We start from the raw sequence: 17,842 nt of genomic DNA, 5'->3' as shown, positions 1-17,842 counted from the left end.
CAGTGGCTAAAATTTGTTTACATAACTTATTTGCATAATTTATGTTAATTATTCATAGGGTAAAGGTCAAATACCCCTATCACCATTCCATCCATCAGCATTTATTGAACACATTGTTTGTAACATGTATTTGTCCTAATTGAATAACTACATTATATATAACCGGTATGCAAATTTTGTCAGGTGATTCATCTCAACTGATTTTATACTTATTTTTCAGTAACATTTAAATTATTATTTAGACTATGGTATGGATCCCTGAAACTCCATTTATGAATATAATTTTTTTTTAAATTTTGCTTACAAAAATAAATTATTTTAGTTCGAACTGATTTAAATACACCACACAATTCAGGTAAATTATCTAAAGAACTGTCCATGATTGTTTATAAAATGTCAGATTTTACTGAATTTATATTATTTTTTTTTAAATCAATAAATTCTAACTAAATTGTAAATAGGTCAACAGCTGGAATGACATACTTACAATGTTGTCTCCCTTTTTTGGGTAACGTTGATAAAATAGTGATTTAATACTAAGTACACATTATGTTTGTACATGCATTAAAGCTAGAATTAATTTATTTATTATAATTTTTCTTAACCAGTAACAAAATAGAATTCCATGTTTTTTTACTGATAATGAATTATAAACACAATATCTAAAATAATTTTAATTGACTCATCTTGTCACTACAAATACAATAATACTTTCACTCACCTTCTCAGCTTTTTCTTTTTCAAGCTGCGCAAGCGTTGATTGCAGATCTTTTAGCCTTTCCTTAGCCTTCGAAGATACATCATCAAAGCCATTTCTCAAATCATTGATTTTCTTCTGCAAGTCTTCTTTCTGATCGGCTGTTAATTTATCTTGGTTGTCTGTCAAGAACTGCTCAGCCGCTTTCAGGGCATCAGTAATCGGTTGCTTGTGCTCGGCAGTGTCATCAACGAGAGGCTGCAATATAAAGAAAAGGTACATTGAAATATCTAGACTCGATATCAAATTCGGCGTTGAGTCGTGAGAAATGCGCATGTGCGGCATATCGTTCTTGAAATTAAAAACATCTGTCGCTGCATGTGCACATGACCCTCATGATCAGTTCATTAATGAATCTAATAATTAATTAAAATTTAATTACAATATTAGGTTACGCAATAATCTAATGAATCAATGACAAAGTAGCATTTCACCAAAACGTGAAAATGGTGGTCAGAAAGAGCTGAGATGAGATGAGAAAAAAATAGGTTGCGACAAGAAAGGGACAAATATCACTCTTAATGGGATGATATTAATATATATCAAATGAAATAAATCTTATTTTCAATTGAATGATAATAAGCAGACCACCTGTCACACAATGCAGTATGTTTCAATCTTACACTTAACTGCCCATATTGAATGCCCCCAGCTGACCAGCAGAGATTTCAGACTAAACATCATTGTTGTAAATCAATGTCAAACACTGCATGAAATATTTTTCACACACAGGCAGACTCATCATGAATTATATGCGGTTGAATGCGATTTTCAGACAAAGTCGCAAATTATGTTTTCTGTTGGCAGGTCTGTCACATGTTAAAGTTGAAAATTACAGAAATTAAGACTTTTGTAAAGTTGGTTATTCAAACATCTTTGCCCACCACCTCAAATTTTTTTATTTTTTCAAATTTTTCAAATCTAAAAAATATCTAACATTAGGTGAATAAATCTTTCAAAGTCAAGTTTATTTTAAGAGGCGAAATATCTATATTTTGTTCCCAAATTTCATACGAGTATTCCCTGATATATACGTCTCAATAGTACACCATCCCAATTTTTATAAATGGGACACTGTCTGGAAAATCATGCACAATCACACATGCATGCAAAGCTTGTTTAGCAACTCTAATTATTTGTATGATGTGTTTCATGCTGATTTATTCATGACATTTATCATTTAGATAAACCTTCCATCTATCACAGTCAAACTTTAGTTACCAAACTCTAATTTGTTTACTGAGCTAAATCTGTTTGGATAATATACAAGTTTTGAGTTCCGCCATTACATTAGGTGCTTTTGTATAAAAATGTTCCAATTTTGTCTGCATGGGGAGGTTAATTTCACATTTCGTTGATTTTTTAATACTAGTAGTACAAGCCAAATAAAAATCTGAGATCTATGAAAACTGTTCACATGACGTTACTTACTGTATATTCACTTTTGATAATACGAACATAGTAAAATTTACCTTGTGTTCGTTCAATTGTTCGGTAACTGGTTCAAGTTCACTTGCGATTGGTTCTTGAGACTCCAGCCTCTCGCCCATATCTATTACCCAGTCGAGCAAGCCTTGTACGGCCCCAGTCTTGTCGTTGAGCTCTGATACCAAACCAAGACTTCCTTCCAATTCTTTCTGCCTATCATCCAATGCTTTGATCAGTTTATCGAAACGGTCGTTGACAGCCGTGACTTGCTTTGTCACGTCAGAAGGTTCTAGAAAACATCAAATACAAGTTTACTCAACAGTTCCTTGGTTACTATGTTACTTTTCACATTTTTATGTATTTTCTATACTTTTTTGTTTAATATTGTATCCCCCTTTTGTAAATGTGTGAGGTACCCTGACTGATATATATACAATCAAATGTTGAGATTTGCAAATATTCACATAGTTAGGGGGCTTTGTTTGTCTTTAAAGGTCAGTATACATTGTAAATATTTTTGTCGAAAGGATAAGGACCCTGTAGTACTCTTGAGAAATGAGAAAGTGAGGGCAGGATATTCACTTCTCATACCGGTATATTTTTCAGATAAAATAACATCATTTTATGTTCTTAGCTTGTTATAGGATGTTTTACATATTTGCAAAGTAAGAATCAATTTTTGGACCCAAAAATATAATTTTCCACTGACAGGTATGTTCAGTAAAATATGGAAATTTTTATGTAAAGCTTACCTTGTAAGAAATCACTTGGCACGCCTTGGTCAGACATCCTCCTGATTCTCTTTCGTTCTTCTGGTTTCTTAGCAACCTCTTCATCTTCTGGTGAGACAATTTCTGAGCTTCGCTTTGGTTTAGCTGCTTCCTTCTCTGCAGGTGTTAATACAACAGGTACTACAGCATTGAGTGCCTCCAGCTCAAGACCAAGTTCAGTGACATTCTCAATGTCTGGCCTCAAATCTTCTAGTTCATTTTTGATTGGCTGAAATGAAATAGGTTACATGGTCCATTAAAGTTGTATTTGCAAGTAAATTAGTAGAGACATACTTTTGAATTCCGTTCACAATTTCCACATTTTGATGTTTTCTTTTGTTCAAAATTACATAAAATTGATTCATGGGTATTCACTCCTAGTTTTTAATAATTGAGAAATCATAACAAAATGAAAATAAATCAGTTTTTTTTAAGTTGTTTTTTAATACCTGTTGTTCCTCAAGTTGTGATTTGAGTGTTTTGATGTCTTTAGCAACAGGCTCCAGATCACCAACACGGTCCTCTACAGCATCCAAGAAATCTGACGCTTCTCTGATAGCAGCAATAAACTTCTCATGTGCTTTCTGTCTTTCATCAAGTTGTTTATTTCTGTAATAAAATCACCCAATTAAGTTTTGGAGAGATGCACCAGATATAAGTTTAAATAATTAAATTTTTATTTTATTATAATGCATCAAATGTCAAGTTACGCTTGGACTGTATAGTTATCAAAAGTAAGCTGTGCTTGACAAAAACACGAACAGTTGGACGACAAGATGGAAAATGCACAGTTACTTACCTCTTGTTGATGCCATCTTGTAATGCCTGCCAGTTTTTATTTACATTCTCTACAACTTCAGAGACTTTAGAGGTGTCTGCAGCCTGGGGGTCAGTAATCAACTCACGGGATAGTTCTTTGATGTGGCTGAAAGTTGGTTTGTAGTCCTCGGTCTCACTAGCCACTTCCTATTGGTGGAAAAAAGTTTGAATATGTTCAGAGAAAAATTTACCATACACACAAGACAACAGTAAGCACAAGAGGAAGAATACTCAACAGCTTCTTTCCATAATACTCCCCTGCCTTACCACAACCTTTTTTGTCAACTTAAATAAAAGTTTTCATGATCTCCTGAATGAAATATCTGCTTTAATCTGAAAAGTTTATTTTTCCAGATCACATTTTGATTTGAGGGAGACTGAAGCCAAATTCTTGCCAAAATGTTAATAAACAAGTACATGTTATATTTAGTAGTGCTTTTACCAGAAGTTGGGTTCCAAGCTGAAGCAATTCCATCTTGTCCATCTCGTGGGAGTCCAGTGTTTCCAACGTTGGGATGAGCCAGTCTTCTAGATTGTCCACCTCATCTAAGAAGTCGTTCAATCGATCATGCAGACTCTGGAAATACTCTCCACACTCACTAACGGTGTCAGATGCTTTCCCGAATCGACTGTGCAAATCGTCCAACTTTTCTTGAACTGCGTGTGCGACAGAAGTATCACTGACGGTGATGAGTTTTGTTGCCGACATGTTTACTGTCTCAATGCTTGGTTTGTGACTTCCAAGTTCACTGTACAACAGCTGTGAAAAAAGATTATATTTCAAGAAATGAAATAATGATAGCGAGTAATAAGAAAATGAAAGCCACTTTTGAAACAGTTTGTCCTTCTAAACACCTGATGTTTCCTCACTGTAAACATTTTGCTTTTAACAGTATTTTTCATCAACACAGCAATATTGGATATGTTTGGTTCAACATTTAAAAGAAAAACAAAAATTTTATTTAAAGCTATCCATGAAGAAGTCGAAAATGTAAAACGTTGAAGCGGACGACAGGCAATCACTCATATGATAAGCTCTGCTCAATAAAGTCAACAGCGGAGATAAAAATGTTTCAAAAATTTCCCTAAAATAGTTGCGAGGAAATGACAAATGTCAACGTTACCTTTTGCTTTTGCATGATGTTTCTGAGTTCCTCCTTCTGTACAATCATTGGAGTATGGAATTCCAGATTGTCCACTTTGGGTTCAAACTCATCCAGCCAATTGAGAAGAGCATCCAATCCATCCTGGACACTCTGAGACTGTGTGAGGGCAGTCTGCAAGGCATTGTTTCTGTCCTTGGCTTGTGTCTCTAATTTGCTGTATTTATCACTCACTTCATCTGTGGGAAACCAGAAAAAAAACAAATACATGTCATGATGTCTAATCAGTTGTCTAAGATTGAGGAAATTAGAATCCCATGGATATAACCCAAGTTTAGAACTCCCGCTGACATTTGGAATTTAAAGTATCTCATAAAACAGCCTTGTATCAAATTCACATGCATGTTTTTAAAAGATAAAAATGCATGAAAAGGGTTCAACACTAAAGACATTCCTAGATAAAAATAAATATATAGAACATAAAGCACTTATGAAAAAAAAAGATTTTTCAAAATGGTGGTATGAGGGCGCTGTAATAATTAGTGACAGTTATATCAAATTAGTAGATCAAATAATATATCAAAAACATGCCAGAGATTATGACCACCATAAATATATATACAAACCAACTCACCAAGCATTTTCTCAACTTCTTCCTTCATTTCTGGTTGTGTCTCTATTATTTCTTTGCCATTAGATTTTAATTTTTCTACATCTCTATTGTGGCTGTTGATATCATCTTGAAGTGCCTGGGGAGACGAATAAAACATGATTAATTGTTGTAAATAATTACATTCAATTATTCCCTTCAAAATATCAACTGCAATTGATGAATTTGTCTACACTAATTCTGATACAGACTTCACAAACCTTGAGTTTATCAATCTGAGATTGGACAAGATCAGGTTCAGCACCAATCGACTCTTTCATCAATTTCGTCATTTCTGCGTCTGTTTTCTCCAACCACGGTAGCAGGTCATCCAGAGTGCCCTGATACTTCTGGTGCTTGTCCAGAAGATCCTTCAAGGTTTCAGTATGCTGTGTACCCTTGGCCTTCAGCTTGTTATACCTGTCGTTCATGTCAGTCAGTCTGTTCTTTGTGATGCTGGTTTCTGGAGTTTCCACAAAGTCTTTAGCTTGTTGCTTTGGTAGACTGGTGTTGCGGAAGTCAGCCAAGTCCTTCTTGAATTCCTGCAATACACCAAGTGAGTGAAATTTTTGTCATTATCACTTTTTTCTCAAAAATGATGCAATGATCTGATGCAAATTACATCTTTTTACTTACTTTGGCAGTTTCTATAAGGATCATCTCCATGACTACAACCTACAATATGCAAATCTTTTTACTTACCTTGGCGGTTTCTAAGAATTGATGACCAGACATATTGATAAACTTCAGATCGGCTTTGTGGTCGATGACTTCCTCTGTGAATGTCTTCAACTCTTTATTCTGGTCCTTCAAGACATCTCGGTCCTTCCCGACATCAGAAATAAGTTTATCCAGTGCCTTCTCACATTGAGTCAGCCATTCTGTGAAAGTCGACGACTCGACCTCAAACTTTTTGACTTCCTCGACTGACGTCTTCAGACGTTTAACTCTAGTTTCAGTTTGGATGATGAGCACGTCGTACCTAGTCTTCAGACCAGACACACATTCTTCTAGCTTGTTCTTCTGTGGTTCTTCAAGTTTGCTGCCCTCTGTAGCTAACAGGGTTTGAGCTGCCTGCAGAGTTACTATTACAGGTCGCTGGTGATCGGTAACATCATCTTGGATTGTCTGAAAAAAAAACACAATAAATTATTCAGATGAACTGTTGAAATCAAAAATAATAATTGATTTCCTTAAATGTTATTTTTTATTTGGAAAAACTTGATAACATTTTTAGGTGCAATCTATATCATATATAATATTGGTTCCCCATTAACTTTAATAACTAAGAAAAAGAATGAAAATTATGTACAAAAAAGTTATAAAGTACATCATAGACTAACCTTGTTCTTATCGAGTTGTTCTGTTAATTGTTTGGGTATTTCTTTCATTGGTTGTTGCTCTCCAAGTTTGGTTTCAGTCTCCGTCACCCACTGCAGCATGTCTTGAATTGTTGAGTTCTGTTCTGTGAACTTTTCATCCAATGCGGCCTGAAAACAATACAAAAGTAGAAACTTGAAATGAGTGGGTGAAGAATTTTAAATAATATACTGTTATATTCTTTCAAGTTCAACAATTCCCCCCACAAACATTTATACATTTTCTCCAGCTTTTGTTTTCCTGTTTCCCAGCAACCATTCATTCATCCTCGTTTCACTTTAAATAATAAAGAATATAACCAAAACTCACTTTCTCAGCTTCCTCTTTCTGCAGCCTATCAAGTGTCTCTTGCAGTTGTTTCAACCTGTCATGTGACCTGTCACTGACATCATCATATCCATCTTTTACATCATCTATTAGTTTCTGCAAGTCTGCAATTTCTTCTGGTTTCAGTTTGTCTTTGTTTTCTTTCAAGAACTCTTCAGCTGACTTGGTGGACTCGGCCACTGGAGACTTGTGATCAGTGATGTCATCAGCAAGTTTCTGTGTGATAGTAAGGGGAAATCAGAGTTTAGATGTAATGCTGCCCTCTACATTCAAAATGTAGAAATACTGATGAGGGCGCTATAGCAAATCAATGACTTTCTCAGAAATACATTTATAATACAGGATAGATATCAATTTTATGATGTGCACAGTTCCAAATGAAAAAATTTGAATTTCTAAATAATATTCTTGGAGACAGAGCCATGTCACTGAATGTTCTATGTTGCTAAGACGCACACCACTGTCAACGTATTTCTATGGGCTCTGTGGAACGCTAACAAGGAGCCGATGAAAACAGCTAAAGTGAAGAAAACAACACAAATTCAACTGTGAGAAAACCAAAAAAACCAGGGGTAATCTTGTTATACTGTTTAGGACAGTCTCAATAACCATCCCAAAGTACCACTTTTAGAGAGCTTTCAAACGTTGCTTTCACTAGACATATATAAAGTAAGAAAATGACTGCACCAAAATGTGGCCGAGAAAAATTATGCCAATCAAAGGTTTAGGAACACAATCCTCCAAGAAAAGGTGACGATGAAAACAATGACAGATATAAACTTTTTTTTTTTGCATTTTGAGAAAGTTAAAAACTATTTTATTACCTTTTGATCATCAAGCTGTGCAGTAACTGGGGAGACGTCCTGACTCACAGGTGATTGTGATCGCAGTTGCTCTTTGACCTCTTCAACCCATTCCAGTATCGGCTGTAATTTATCAGTCTTATCGGTCAATCCCTTCATGAGATCTCGTGTCTTGGCCAACTCATTCTGTCGGTCTGCTAACTTATCAGCTAAGGTACTGTAACGTCCAACGACATCATTTGTCTTTTTCTGAGATTCTGATGGTCCTGAAAACAAGTATAAAACAGTGCAGGTTTTACCGTTAATTTAATTATATTAAAAGTTTCACAAGAAGAGTTGTACCCAAATACCCAAACATTTTCTTTGAAAATAAAAACATTCAAAATAACACTTGTATGCCCCCACCTTTATAATACTGCCAACTCCAGGCAATTTCTAGAATATTAACTCTTGGATTGAATGAATTCTCTCAAGTTTGACATATAACTTACAACATAAGCATAGTATGGATGTACATTGTTTCAGTGGACCACTCCCATAATATGGGCAAGGTTCATTGCAAAACACAATATTTTTCACAAAAACGCTTACCAGTGAGAAGGTCACTTGGTACAACCCGATCAGACAGTCGTCTACCAGCTGGGTGTTTCTTTTCTGATGGTTTTTCAGGTCCAATATCTCTCGACCTCAGTCGTTCTGGAACAGCCTTCATCTCTTCATCTGGCTTGGTGAGGGCATCAAGAGCTTTACAAAGTTCCTGGACTTCATCAACTTTGGGTTTGAGGTCATCAATGTCTTTCTGGATGGGCTGTGAGCACGAAAAATGAATCATCAATAAATAACAACACATGTATAATTATATTTTAAATTAAATAAAATAAATAATTTAGTATTTTTTACAACTAAGTAACTATTAATAAAATGGTGCCAATATAATAAGAAACATTTATTGTTTTGGGCAACATTGTCAAGATACAATTGCAATGAAACAATATTATGCAAATTAAGCTAATTAATATACATACATTCTGGGGAAAACAAGGGACAACCTATTTCATGCACTCACCATTTGCTCATCAATCTGGTCATCTAGTTTCTTCACATCTCTGGTGACAGGCTTCAAATGATCCACCTTGTGTTCAATCTTATCTAACTCATCGCCAGTGGCTTTAACACACTTGCTGAACTCTGCATGGGCGTCTTCACGTTCGCCAAGCTGCTGGTTTCGTTTCTTCAGAGCATCCTCAAGATCCTTCCAATTCTTTTTGACATTCTTAACCACAGCCTCCACTTGACTCTTGTCCTTGGATTTGGGATCTTTGAGTAGTTCCTCGGCGAGTTTTTCAACATTCTCGAAGATTGGTTCATTCTCATCTTTCTGGTTGCCAAATTGCTGCAATAATAATAAAGTGATAACAAGTTGATGAAAGTTAAATTCACTGCTCGTTAGTTGTTAAATACAAACATTGTTTGATACAGCCCGACCGATCGACCGACCCACTCCCACAATAAATACATTTGACTTTTTAGCATATACGTCATAACTAGTCATGACAGTTCAGAGGTCATCGACGAACTAATCTGAATATTTACCAGTAAAGTGGCTCCCATCTCAACCAGCTCCATACGATCCATATCAGGTGAATCTAGCGTTTCCAGCACAGGGATCATCCAATCATCCAGCTTATCAACTTGTTCCAAGAAATCTATCAGTTTATCAGTCACATCTTGCAAATAACCACCCTTATCTTTAGCAGCGTCGGCAGCTTTCGTGTATCTTTTATTCAAATCATCAAGTTTGTCCTGCACGATTTTACCGACTGATGGTTCACTGTCTTTGATGAGTTTGTCTGCTGAAGTGTTAACCGAGTCCACGCTGGGTTTATGATTGTCGATGTCCGTAATTACAACCTGCAGGAAATAAATATGATTTATTAGAAACAAATATTCGTAAGTTTAGAATGGTGTAGGTCATCAAAATAAGGTCTAATTTCTAAAAATAATAATTTAAAATCACAGCATGATTGAACTTTTTACTATACAGATCACATAGTAACATAGTTAAGCTCCTTATGTACACATGTACAAGTACCAATCTCTCAATATTGGCTAAATTGCATTTAGTGATAAAATACTGTAAATCGATTTATTTTCGCAAATTCCGTGAAATAGCGAAAATCACGAAATTGTGTAGTAGTGAAGGTGTCCCACAACATAGAGTGTACGTGACTTTTGCAAAATTTTATTCTCACAAACAATAAATAATCCACAATAAACGGTTTATAGTATACAAAATCAAAACCGATTTGTACCTTCACGTCTTGTAACTGTCCGTGTAATACCTCTTTGTCAACGTCCACATCCTTGGCATTGATTTTCTCAATTTTGGGTTCGACTTCATCCAGCCAAGACAGCAGGCCGTCTAAACCATCTTGTACACCCTGGGACTGTGTGAGGGCAGTCTGCAAAGCATTGTTCCTCTCAGACAATTTATCCTTCAGGTTATTGTACTTGCCAACAGCATCACCTAAATCAGATATAATGACTTTTTAGAATTGCATGACATGGAGTATTAGTAAAAAGTGTGAGACTAAAGTGAAAGGTTTGAAATTTTACAATTCAAATTCCCACCATTTTGTCGGTTGGAACAAAAATCATTATGAATTTAGATTCTCACCAAAGAAGCGGTGAGAATTTAGATTTTTGCCAATTGATAACTAAGAATAAAAATTCTCACTCATGTCAATAATATCAAGTCTTGCTAAACTGTGAGAATGTGTTTCAATCTAGTCTCACACTTTTGACTTGCACTAATAAAGAATCATGGATTCATCTATTTTTTCAAGTATAAATAAAACAACAGAAGCTATTTTTAAAAACTTACCAACAGTCTTATCAGTTTGGGGTTTAAGCTCTGGTTGTGTTTCGCCAAGATCTTTCCCGGTTTCTTTGAGTTTGTCAATGTTCTTTGCTTGAGACACTGTCTCTTCAGTCACAGGCTGGAGAAAAAAAAAATATCGTAAATATGGATTGCTGAAAATCATGTCTCTCTCTTCTTCACAAGAATTTTTTTTTTTTTGTGCTGTCATTGTTATTGTCATCATCAACTTAGTAAAGTCAACTCTACCTTCAGTTTCTCAATTTGCTCTTTTACAACATCAGGTTCTGCTCCAACTGGTTGTTCCAGTTGCTCAGCAACAACAGCTTCAGCCTCCAGTAACCACGGCAATAGGGAATCTAACTCATCCTTGTAGTTCTTGTGTTTTTCTTTCAGTTCTTTCATCTTCTGTTCATGTTGGACACCTTGTGCCTTGAGTTTGTCATATCGGTCACTCAAACTGACCAGCCTGTTTTTGATAATGCTTGACTCTGGTGTCTCATGGAAGTCTTTGTTGAATTGAGCTGGGAGTGCGTCAGTACGGAAGTCAGCAAGCAAAACTTTGTATTCCTGCAATAAAAGTCATATGTTTTGATGAAATAAAATCTTTGTTTTTAAAAATATTTACTTTTCATACTCCACAGGTATGCAATATACAGAACATTGGCATATTAGTATTAAATTTGTTTTTTCAATGAAAAGATTTTAATTCTAACTAATTTCTGATATCTTAATATTTACAAGGTCATTAATTCATAAATCTTTGAGAAAAGGATGGAAGGGTAAACTTTTTTCTTCCAGTAAAAATTACCTTCGCATGTTCCAAGAATTTCAGACCAGACATGGAGATGAATTTCAGCTCTGGTTTGTGTTCGGCAACATCCTCATTAAAAGTCTTCATCTGGTCGGTTTGTTTTCGCACTGTGGGGTTATCTTTGCCAACATCCTTCATCAGTGCATGCAAGGTCTGCTCAGATCGAGACAACCATGTCTCAAAGGTAACATACTCATGTTCAAATTTCTGCAGCTCATCCACCGACGAGTCCAGTTGCTTGACTCTTGATTCTGATTGGTTATTGATTTTATCATAGCGTTTATGTACATCCTTAATTGTACTGTCCAGTTTGGTTTTCTCGTCTGGTGACAGTTTATCTGCATGTGTCACCAACAAAACTTGAGCACTCTGAGTTGATATCACAAGGGGCTGTTGGTGGGCGAGTACATCATCGCGAATCGTCTGAAAAAATTTTTTTAAAAATTTAAAAAAAAAATGACAAACATAGTAAAACTTTATTTTGCAAAAATGATAAAAACATAGAATATCATTATCAGAAACCCAAAACAAATGAACAGCTTATGCAACAAATCATACAGACATCCATTCACAATTTACCTCATACTCATTTACAAATTACCCAACATGCATGCTTACCTTATTCTCAACATCCTGTTCCTTCAACGGTTTAAGATCTTCAGATGCTGGTTGCTGAGAACCAAGTTTCTCTTCTGTTTTCTGAATCCAATCTAGTATATCTTGCACAGCGGTGATCTGTTCTGTGTATTTCTGTTCCATTGCAGCCTGAATATCACACAAAAAAAACATAGTGAATTTAAAACAGCTTTGCCCATTCTATGAATTACTTTCACTCCTGCTAGGAAGCACAGTTCAATTGACAGGCATTTGATTACTCCAGCACACTCTCACAGCTATTTTAACATATAGTACTAGTATACTCATAAATTGTTTTACAGTAAAAAATTTCGCAACATGATGAAGGGAATTATCTGAAAAATTAACTGGTTGATGAAATACATCCATCAATTCTATCTTGTTTTCATCATGCGTTCTCAAAGAAATTTCACCAAATTCTCTGCATTACCTTCTCTGCCTGATCTTTTTCCAGATAATCGAGTGTCTGCTGCAGATGTCGCATTCTTTCGAGTGATTTCGCACTCACATCATCATATTTATCCTTCAAATCATCTTTCATTTTCTCAACTTCAGCCTGTTGCTCTGGTGTCAGTTTATCTTTGTTGTCTCTCAGGAACTGCTCAGCATCTTTAAGAACATCACTGAGAGGAGATTTATGTGTCTGTATGTCCTCCTGAATGTCCTGTAGAAACAGAAATCAAACCATGTTTAGAAATTTCAAAATTATACTGATACTTTTTGAAAATTATTATGATCAAGGTCAAAGAGCAGTTTCTTGCAAAAAAAAACGATTGATTAAAAAAATGATGTAAATAAGCTTTGTAAATAATAAATATGCATACTACACAGATTCACAAATTCACAGATTTAACTAGTCTATAAAAAGCTAATTATTAAACACAATTTAAGACCTACCTTCTGATCAACAAGCTGTTCTTTGAGTGGTTCTATTTTATTTCTTTTAATTGGTTCTTGTGATGTCAGTTTCTCGTCTACCTTGTCTACCCAGTCTATCAATGGTTTCAGCTTCTCCTCTGTGTCTGTAATTGCCTTCACAGTCTCCAGTGTGTCTTCCAACTCTTTTTGTCGATCAGCCAACTTATCACTGATGTCACCATAGCGACCACTGACTTCGTCACTTTTTCTTTGAACAAGCGATGGGCCTGAAAGTTCAGAAGAGATAAATAAATCAGTATGTGCAGAGAAAAATAAATCCGTATGTGCAGAGAAAAATATAAAATAATTTGTGATTATTCAATGAGACAATATTAAACGCCATTAATTTTAGAGTCAAGTTCTCACCCATAATGCATTGCATCATTTGATGCAAATTCATGCGCCAAACACTGTAAAAAATGTTATTTCACTTACCAGTAAAAATATCTGATGGTATCATCTGGTCTGATGACTTCCGGACATGTCCTGGTTTCCTCGTTGGTTTGTCACTAGGAATTTGGGCTACTTGGGATGATCTCCTGTGTGGTACAGCAGCAACAACCTCACCAGTTGGTTTTGTCAATGCCTCCACGTTATCACCAAGACGCACAACATCCTCGATCTTGGGTTGGAAACTTGCAACTTCTCTTTGGAGTGGCTGCAAAATAAGAATGGTGAAAATGAATTACAGTTGCCATATTTGATAATAAAGTAAATATTCTTATTATAGTTTCCATATTTGGCTCTGTGGATAATAAACATATTAATTAACCTTTTCACCAACAGATAAATCTTTTTGGATTTTTATTTTATATTCATCAATATTTCTGGAAATAAACCTTAATTTTGGAGCCAACAGACAAAATTTTAGTTAAATTTTCAGTTTTTACCCCAACAAATTGGCTATTTGTCCCAATGAAAAGAAGAAACTGGTGATGGTGGTTTGTTCACAAATTTACATAAATGACACACTCCCAACTATCACTACTGTGATGGAGTAAAACATTCCATTGCATAATAAACATGCATTGTTTTGTTTTTAATGAAATTATATATATCATTCTCTACCTTCTGTTGTTCTATCTGAACTTGTAAGTTGATAATGTCTTTGGCAATTGGTTCTAATTCATCAAGCTTGCCATCCATGTTGTCCAGCCAGTCTTTAGCAATGTCAAACGCAATGCCGAATTTTTCGTGAGCTCGTTGTCTATCAGCAAGTTGTTGATTTCTAATTTAAACAAAAAAATGATTAATAACTTCAATGGTTGAATCATTTCAAATTATATATGACACAACAAATATTGAATAACAAATAATAATGAAAAGATTATAAAAAGACAATTATATCTCACCGTTTGTGAAGTAGATCTCCGACTGCACGCCAGTTCTTCTCCACATTGCCCAATCCATCCGAGATAAGTTTTTTATCTTGAGCTTTTGGATCTTTCATGAGATCTGAGCCGAGCTTTGTGACTTCGTCATAGGCTGGTTTATGTTCATCAACTTGACGTCCAAGATCCTGTAAATAACAAACTCATTAGTTTTGTTTTCAGTACTTGTCCTCTAGTGTTGGAATGTCTCATCACATACAAATAGATGTTACATATCATTGATACAGACAGGTACTGGACTCTTGCCATCTTGTTGATGGCATAATAAGTACTGAACTGTATAATAAACATTAGATTCACTCACCAGCAACTTGCTCCCTAATTCCAGTAATTCCATCCTGTCCAGAGAAGGAGATTCTAGTGTTTCCAGAGTGGGTAGCAACCAATCTTCCAGGTCGTCTAACTCCTTGAGGAATTCATTCAATTTGTCCTGCAGCTCTTGGAGATAGTCTCCACGTTCTTTGACAGCAGAGTCAAGTTTATTGTATCTCTTGTTCATATTATCAATTTTGGCTTTCACGACACTGGCTTTTGAGGGCTCTGTCTCCGAAATCAGTTTTTCTGCATTTTCATTAACGGAATCCACATTTGGTTTATGGTTGTTAATATCTGACGACACATTCTATTAAGAAAGATATTGAAAATTAATTAATTCATTCAATTTTTTCATTCGAAGCAAATTACTGGCTTAATTTCACTGAAAATACATCTTGGCTGTTTTTATGAAGTTTATTTTCATTAATTTTTGATGAGTTTAATGTAAATTAACGGGAAAAAAAAAGTATTTTCACTGGATTTTATTTTCACTGACTCATCTCTCTAGCAAAAATAAATTTCATGAAAAAATAAAATACTTTTTTTGGTACTTTGACCTAAAAAATATGACCCAATGTCCATTAAAGACTAGAACATTTACCTTTGCTTCTTGTAGTTGCTCAGCAAGTGGCTCCTTCTTTGTGACAATAGGGGTGTTAACAATTCTCTCAACTTTAACTTCAACGTCTTCAATCCACCTAAGCAGTGTGTCCAAGCCTTCCTGGACAGTCTGAGACTGAGCCAAGGCGGCTTGTAAAGTAGTTGTTCTACTCGTGACCTGACTGTCCAACTCTCCGTATTTGTCAAGCACGAAGCCTACAAACAAACAAATTGATTCAGTGTTATCTATGGTATATTACATAATTCTTACACAAACTGAAATGCTGTAATTTTTTTAAAATTGTAGTGGTCATTTGAATTTTGTACTGCATGTCTCATCAGACCCATAATGATGTCACCAACAACTGTCTTTTGACACTAGTATTATTAGAGAATTAGAGCAATGCAAAAAGAATGAATGACATCAGAATTTAAATTATTACTGCACCATCATTAACTACGATGTTCGGTTCAGACCAAAAAATGGTAATTAAATGCTTTTACTTCAACAAAAACAACAATAAAAGAAAGTAATAGTTCATTTTCTCTCATACCACTTTGTTCAAACTTTGTTCTAATTTTTTTTTGATAATTTAAAGATTTTAAAGAGAACTCACCAAGTGTCTGGTCAACATCTGGTTTCAGCTCTGTCTGTGTGTCTGCAAGCTCCTTGGCAGCTTCCTTCAACTTCTCAACATTCTTCGCCTGCGCAGTGATGTCATCATGAAGTATCTAAATATGGTAATTTTAAAATAATCAGAATGATGGAAGATACAAATCAATGTACGTCATAGTAACAACAGTTGGCATGGTTACAAATTGGGTATCCAAAATGAAAAGTGTTAAGGTAGGTGTCTGCTATTAAAACACATCGCCAAATGTTTTTTACTATATGGCTTTATTTTATGCTGTTGTTCACAAAATAAAGTAACAATGAACTTTTCATGCAAACATTTTTGAGTTATTTACCATTGGTTGCTATGGTAAAAATTTTGTTTGGGTATATATGAAAAAATCACGTCGTTATATGATAGGTACTTATTATTGGGGAATTCTGACAAATACTGTTTATTTGTTATGTACCCTATGCAGATATTAAAAAAAGAAAAATTCCATGTTTTAAAAAAAATATTTAATACCGGAGAAAAAAATCAATAATTATTACGCCTTTGAAACAAAAAACGTAATAATTTTGTTCTTCTTCTTTAAATTTTACCACATTCACGGAATGAAGATATGATACCATAATTGTAGGTTTAATCAATTTGCCAATAGAGGGCGCTGTATATCCAACCCCTTGTGCCATTATGATCACACTGGTACTATACTTACAGTACTCATTCCGCCCAACCTCCCGCTTTTATCGCTTTTTTTCCGACCGCTTATCGCTTAATTTCCGACCGCTCGCTGCTTTCCGACCGGAAACCGACCGCTTTTTTTCCGCTCGCTCGCGTTCGCTTTTGTTCGCTCGCTCGCTCGCTTTTGTTCGCTCGCTCGCTCCTGCTATGACTGGCTTCAGAAACACCGTCCGCTTGCCAACCGACCGCTGGAGTAACAATGATCGTACATTGTATGTATAAACTTAAGTTTTTATTCGTAATAAATTTAGGTTTTAATGACGATTCAAAATACAACGCCTATTGCTTCTCTGTTTTGGAAAAAAGACGCCTTCAAATCACTTGACACATTGTAACGTTTGCTACGCAAGTCCAACTCTGACCTGTATTTACATATTTACGTCCTTGTGTGAGTAGTTCAAGCAGCTATATGACCGGTCAATCGCGATATTATTGAGTACTAGTATTTGTGTGTTGTGTGTGTGTGTTTCTGTGTGATTTTGACTAAATTTATTCCGAACGGCGCTCAAAATAATTTGACACTTTGTTATTTGCGAACGCAACTCACACAATGACTCTTACTCAATTTGCACAAGTAATACGAATGCTGTAGTTCAGAAAATCCATTGGTTAACTTTTGCTCGTGTCTGGGTGCGCAAAACAAAACTGCACATATAATTATCGCATAGCTGAATTTCTACAAATCAATTGGACTTAAACTACTAGTATAATGACTGTGACGATTAATCGCTTGTCTGATTACATGCGACGACGAATTATTGGATTGGCAGCAGCCGGACGAAAAATGAAAGAGATCTCGGAACAGTTAATTTGTTGAGGAAAACAAAACAAACGCTTCCAGTGATACATTTTGAAAACAAAAATACAAAATAAACGCAATCAGAGGCGCCGACCAC

The 17,842-nt window shown here is 35.3% G+C and overlaps 1 protein-coding gene across 1 annotated transcript in view; it reads right to left on the bottom strand.

The window, feature by feature from the left end:
• dst (dystonin) overlaps nucleotides 1-17,842 on the bottom strand; it is a 125,566-nt gene that overhangs the window by 54,862 nt on the left and 52,862 nt on the right. The window contains exons 76-104 of the mRNA XM_085492638.1: nucleotides 16,206-16,320; nucleotides 15,590-15,804; nucleotides 14,978-15,295; nucleotides 14,635-14,801; nucleotides 14,351-14,510; nucleotides 13,718-13,940; nucleotides 13,262-13,509; nucleotides 12,795-13,028; nucleotides 12,347-12,493; nucleotides 11,726-12,151; nucleotides 11,164-11,484; nucleotides 10,921-11,035; nucleotides 10,349-10,563; nucleotides 9,630-9,947; nucleotides 9,103-9,429; nucleotides 8,628-8,844; nucleotides 8,058-8,302; nucleotides 7,216-7,449; nucleotides 6,870-7,016; nucleotides 6,229-6,654; nucleotides 5,748-6,068; nucleotides 5,512-5,626; nucleotides 4,899-5,116; nucleotides 4,217-4,534; nucleotides 3,755-3,921; nucleotides 3,405-3,564; nucleotides 2,938-3,184; nucleotides 2,230-2,474; nucleotides 722-955 (exon numbers count right to left, since the gene is read on the bottom strand). Of these exons, the coding sequence (XP_085348764.1) occupies nucleotides 722-955; nucleotides 2,230-2,474; nucleotides 2,938-3,184; nucleotides 3,405-3,564; nucleotides 3,755-3,921; nucleotides 4,217-4,534; nucleotides 4,899-5,116; nucleotides 5,512-5,626; nucleotides 5,748-6,068; nucleotides 6,229-6,654; nucleotides 6,870-7,016; nucleotides 7,216-7,449; nucleotides 8,058-8,302; nucleotides 8,628-8,844; nucleotides 9,103-9,429; nucleotides 9,630-9,947; nucleotides 10,349-10,563; nucleotides 10,921-11,035; nucleotides 11,164-11,484; nucleotides 11,726-12,151; nucleotides 12,347-12,493; nucleotides 12,795-13,028; nucleotides 13,262-13,509; nucleotides 13,718-13,940; nucleotides 14,351-14,510; nucleotides 14,635-14,801; nucleotides 14,978-15,295; nucleotides 15,590-15,804; nucleotides 16,206-16,320 (6,843 nt within the window). The remainder of the gene's footprint in view (nucleotides 1-721; nucleotides 956-2,229; nucleotides 2,475-2,937; nucleotides 3,185-3,404; nucleotides 3,565-3,754; nucleotides 3,922-4,216; nucleotides 4,535-4,898; nucleotides 5,117-5,511; nucleotides 5,627-5,747; nucleotides 6,069-6,228; nucleotides 6,655-6,869; nucleotides 7,017-7,215; nucleotides 7,450-8,057; nucleotides 8,303-8,627; nucleotides 8,845-9,102; nucleotides 9,430-9,629; nucleotides 9,948-10,348; nucleotides 10,564-10,920; nucleotides 11,036-11,163; nucleotides 11,485-11,725; nucleotides 12,152-12,346; nucleotides 12,494-12,794; nucleotides 13,029-13,261; nucleotides 13,510-13,717; nucleotides 13,941-14,350; nucleotides 14,511-14,634; nucleotides 14,802-14,977; nucleotides 15,296-15,589; nucleotides 15,805-16,205; nucleotides 16,321-17,842) is intronic.

The sequence above is a fragment of the Saccoglossus kowalevskii genome, chromosome 18, assembly GCF_978046115.1.
Source record: "Saccoglossus kowalevskii chromosome 18, keSacKowa6.1, whole genome shotgun sequence".
In the NCBI taxonomy this organism is placed as follows: domain Eukaryota; kingdom Metazoa; phylum Hemichordata; class Enteropneusta; family Harrimaniidae; genus Saccoglossus; species Saccoglossus kowalevskii.
This window is presented reverse-complemented; position numbering and strand designations above follow the sequence as displayed.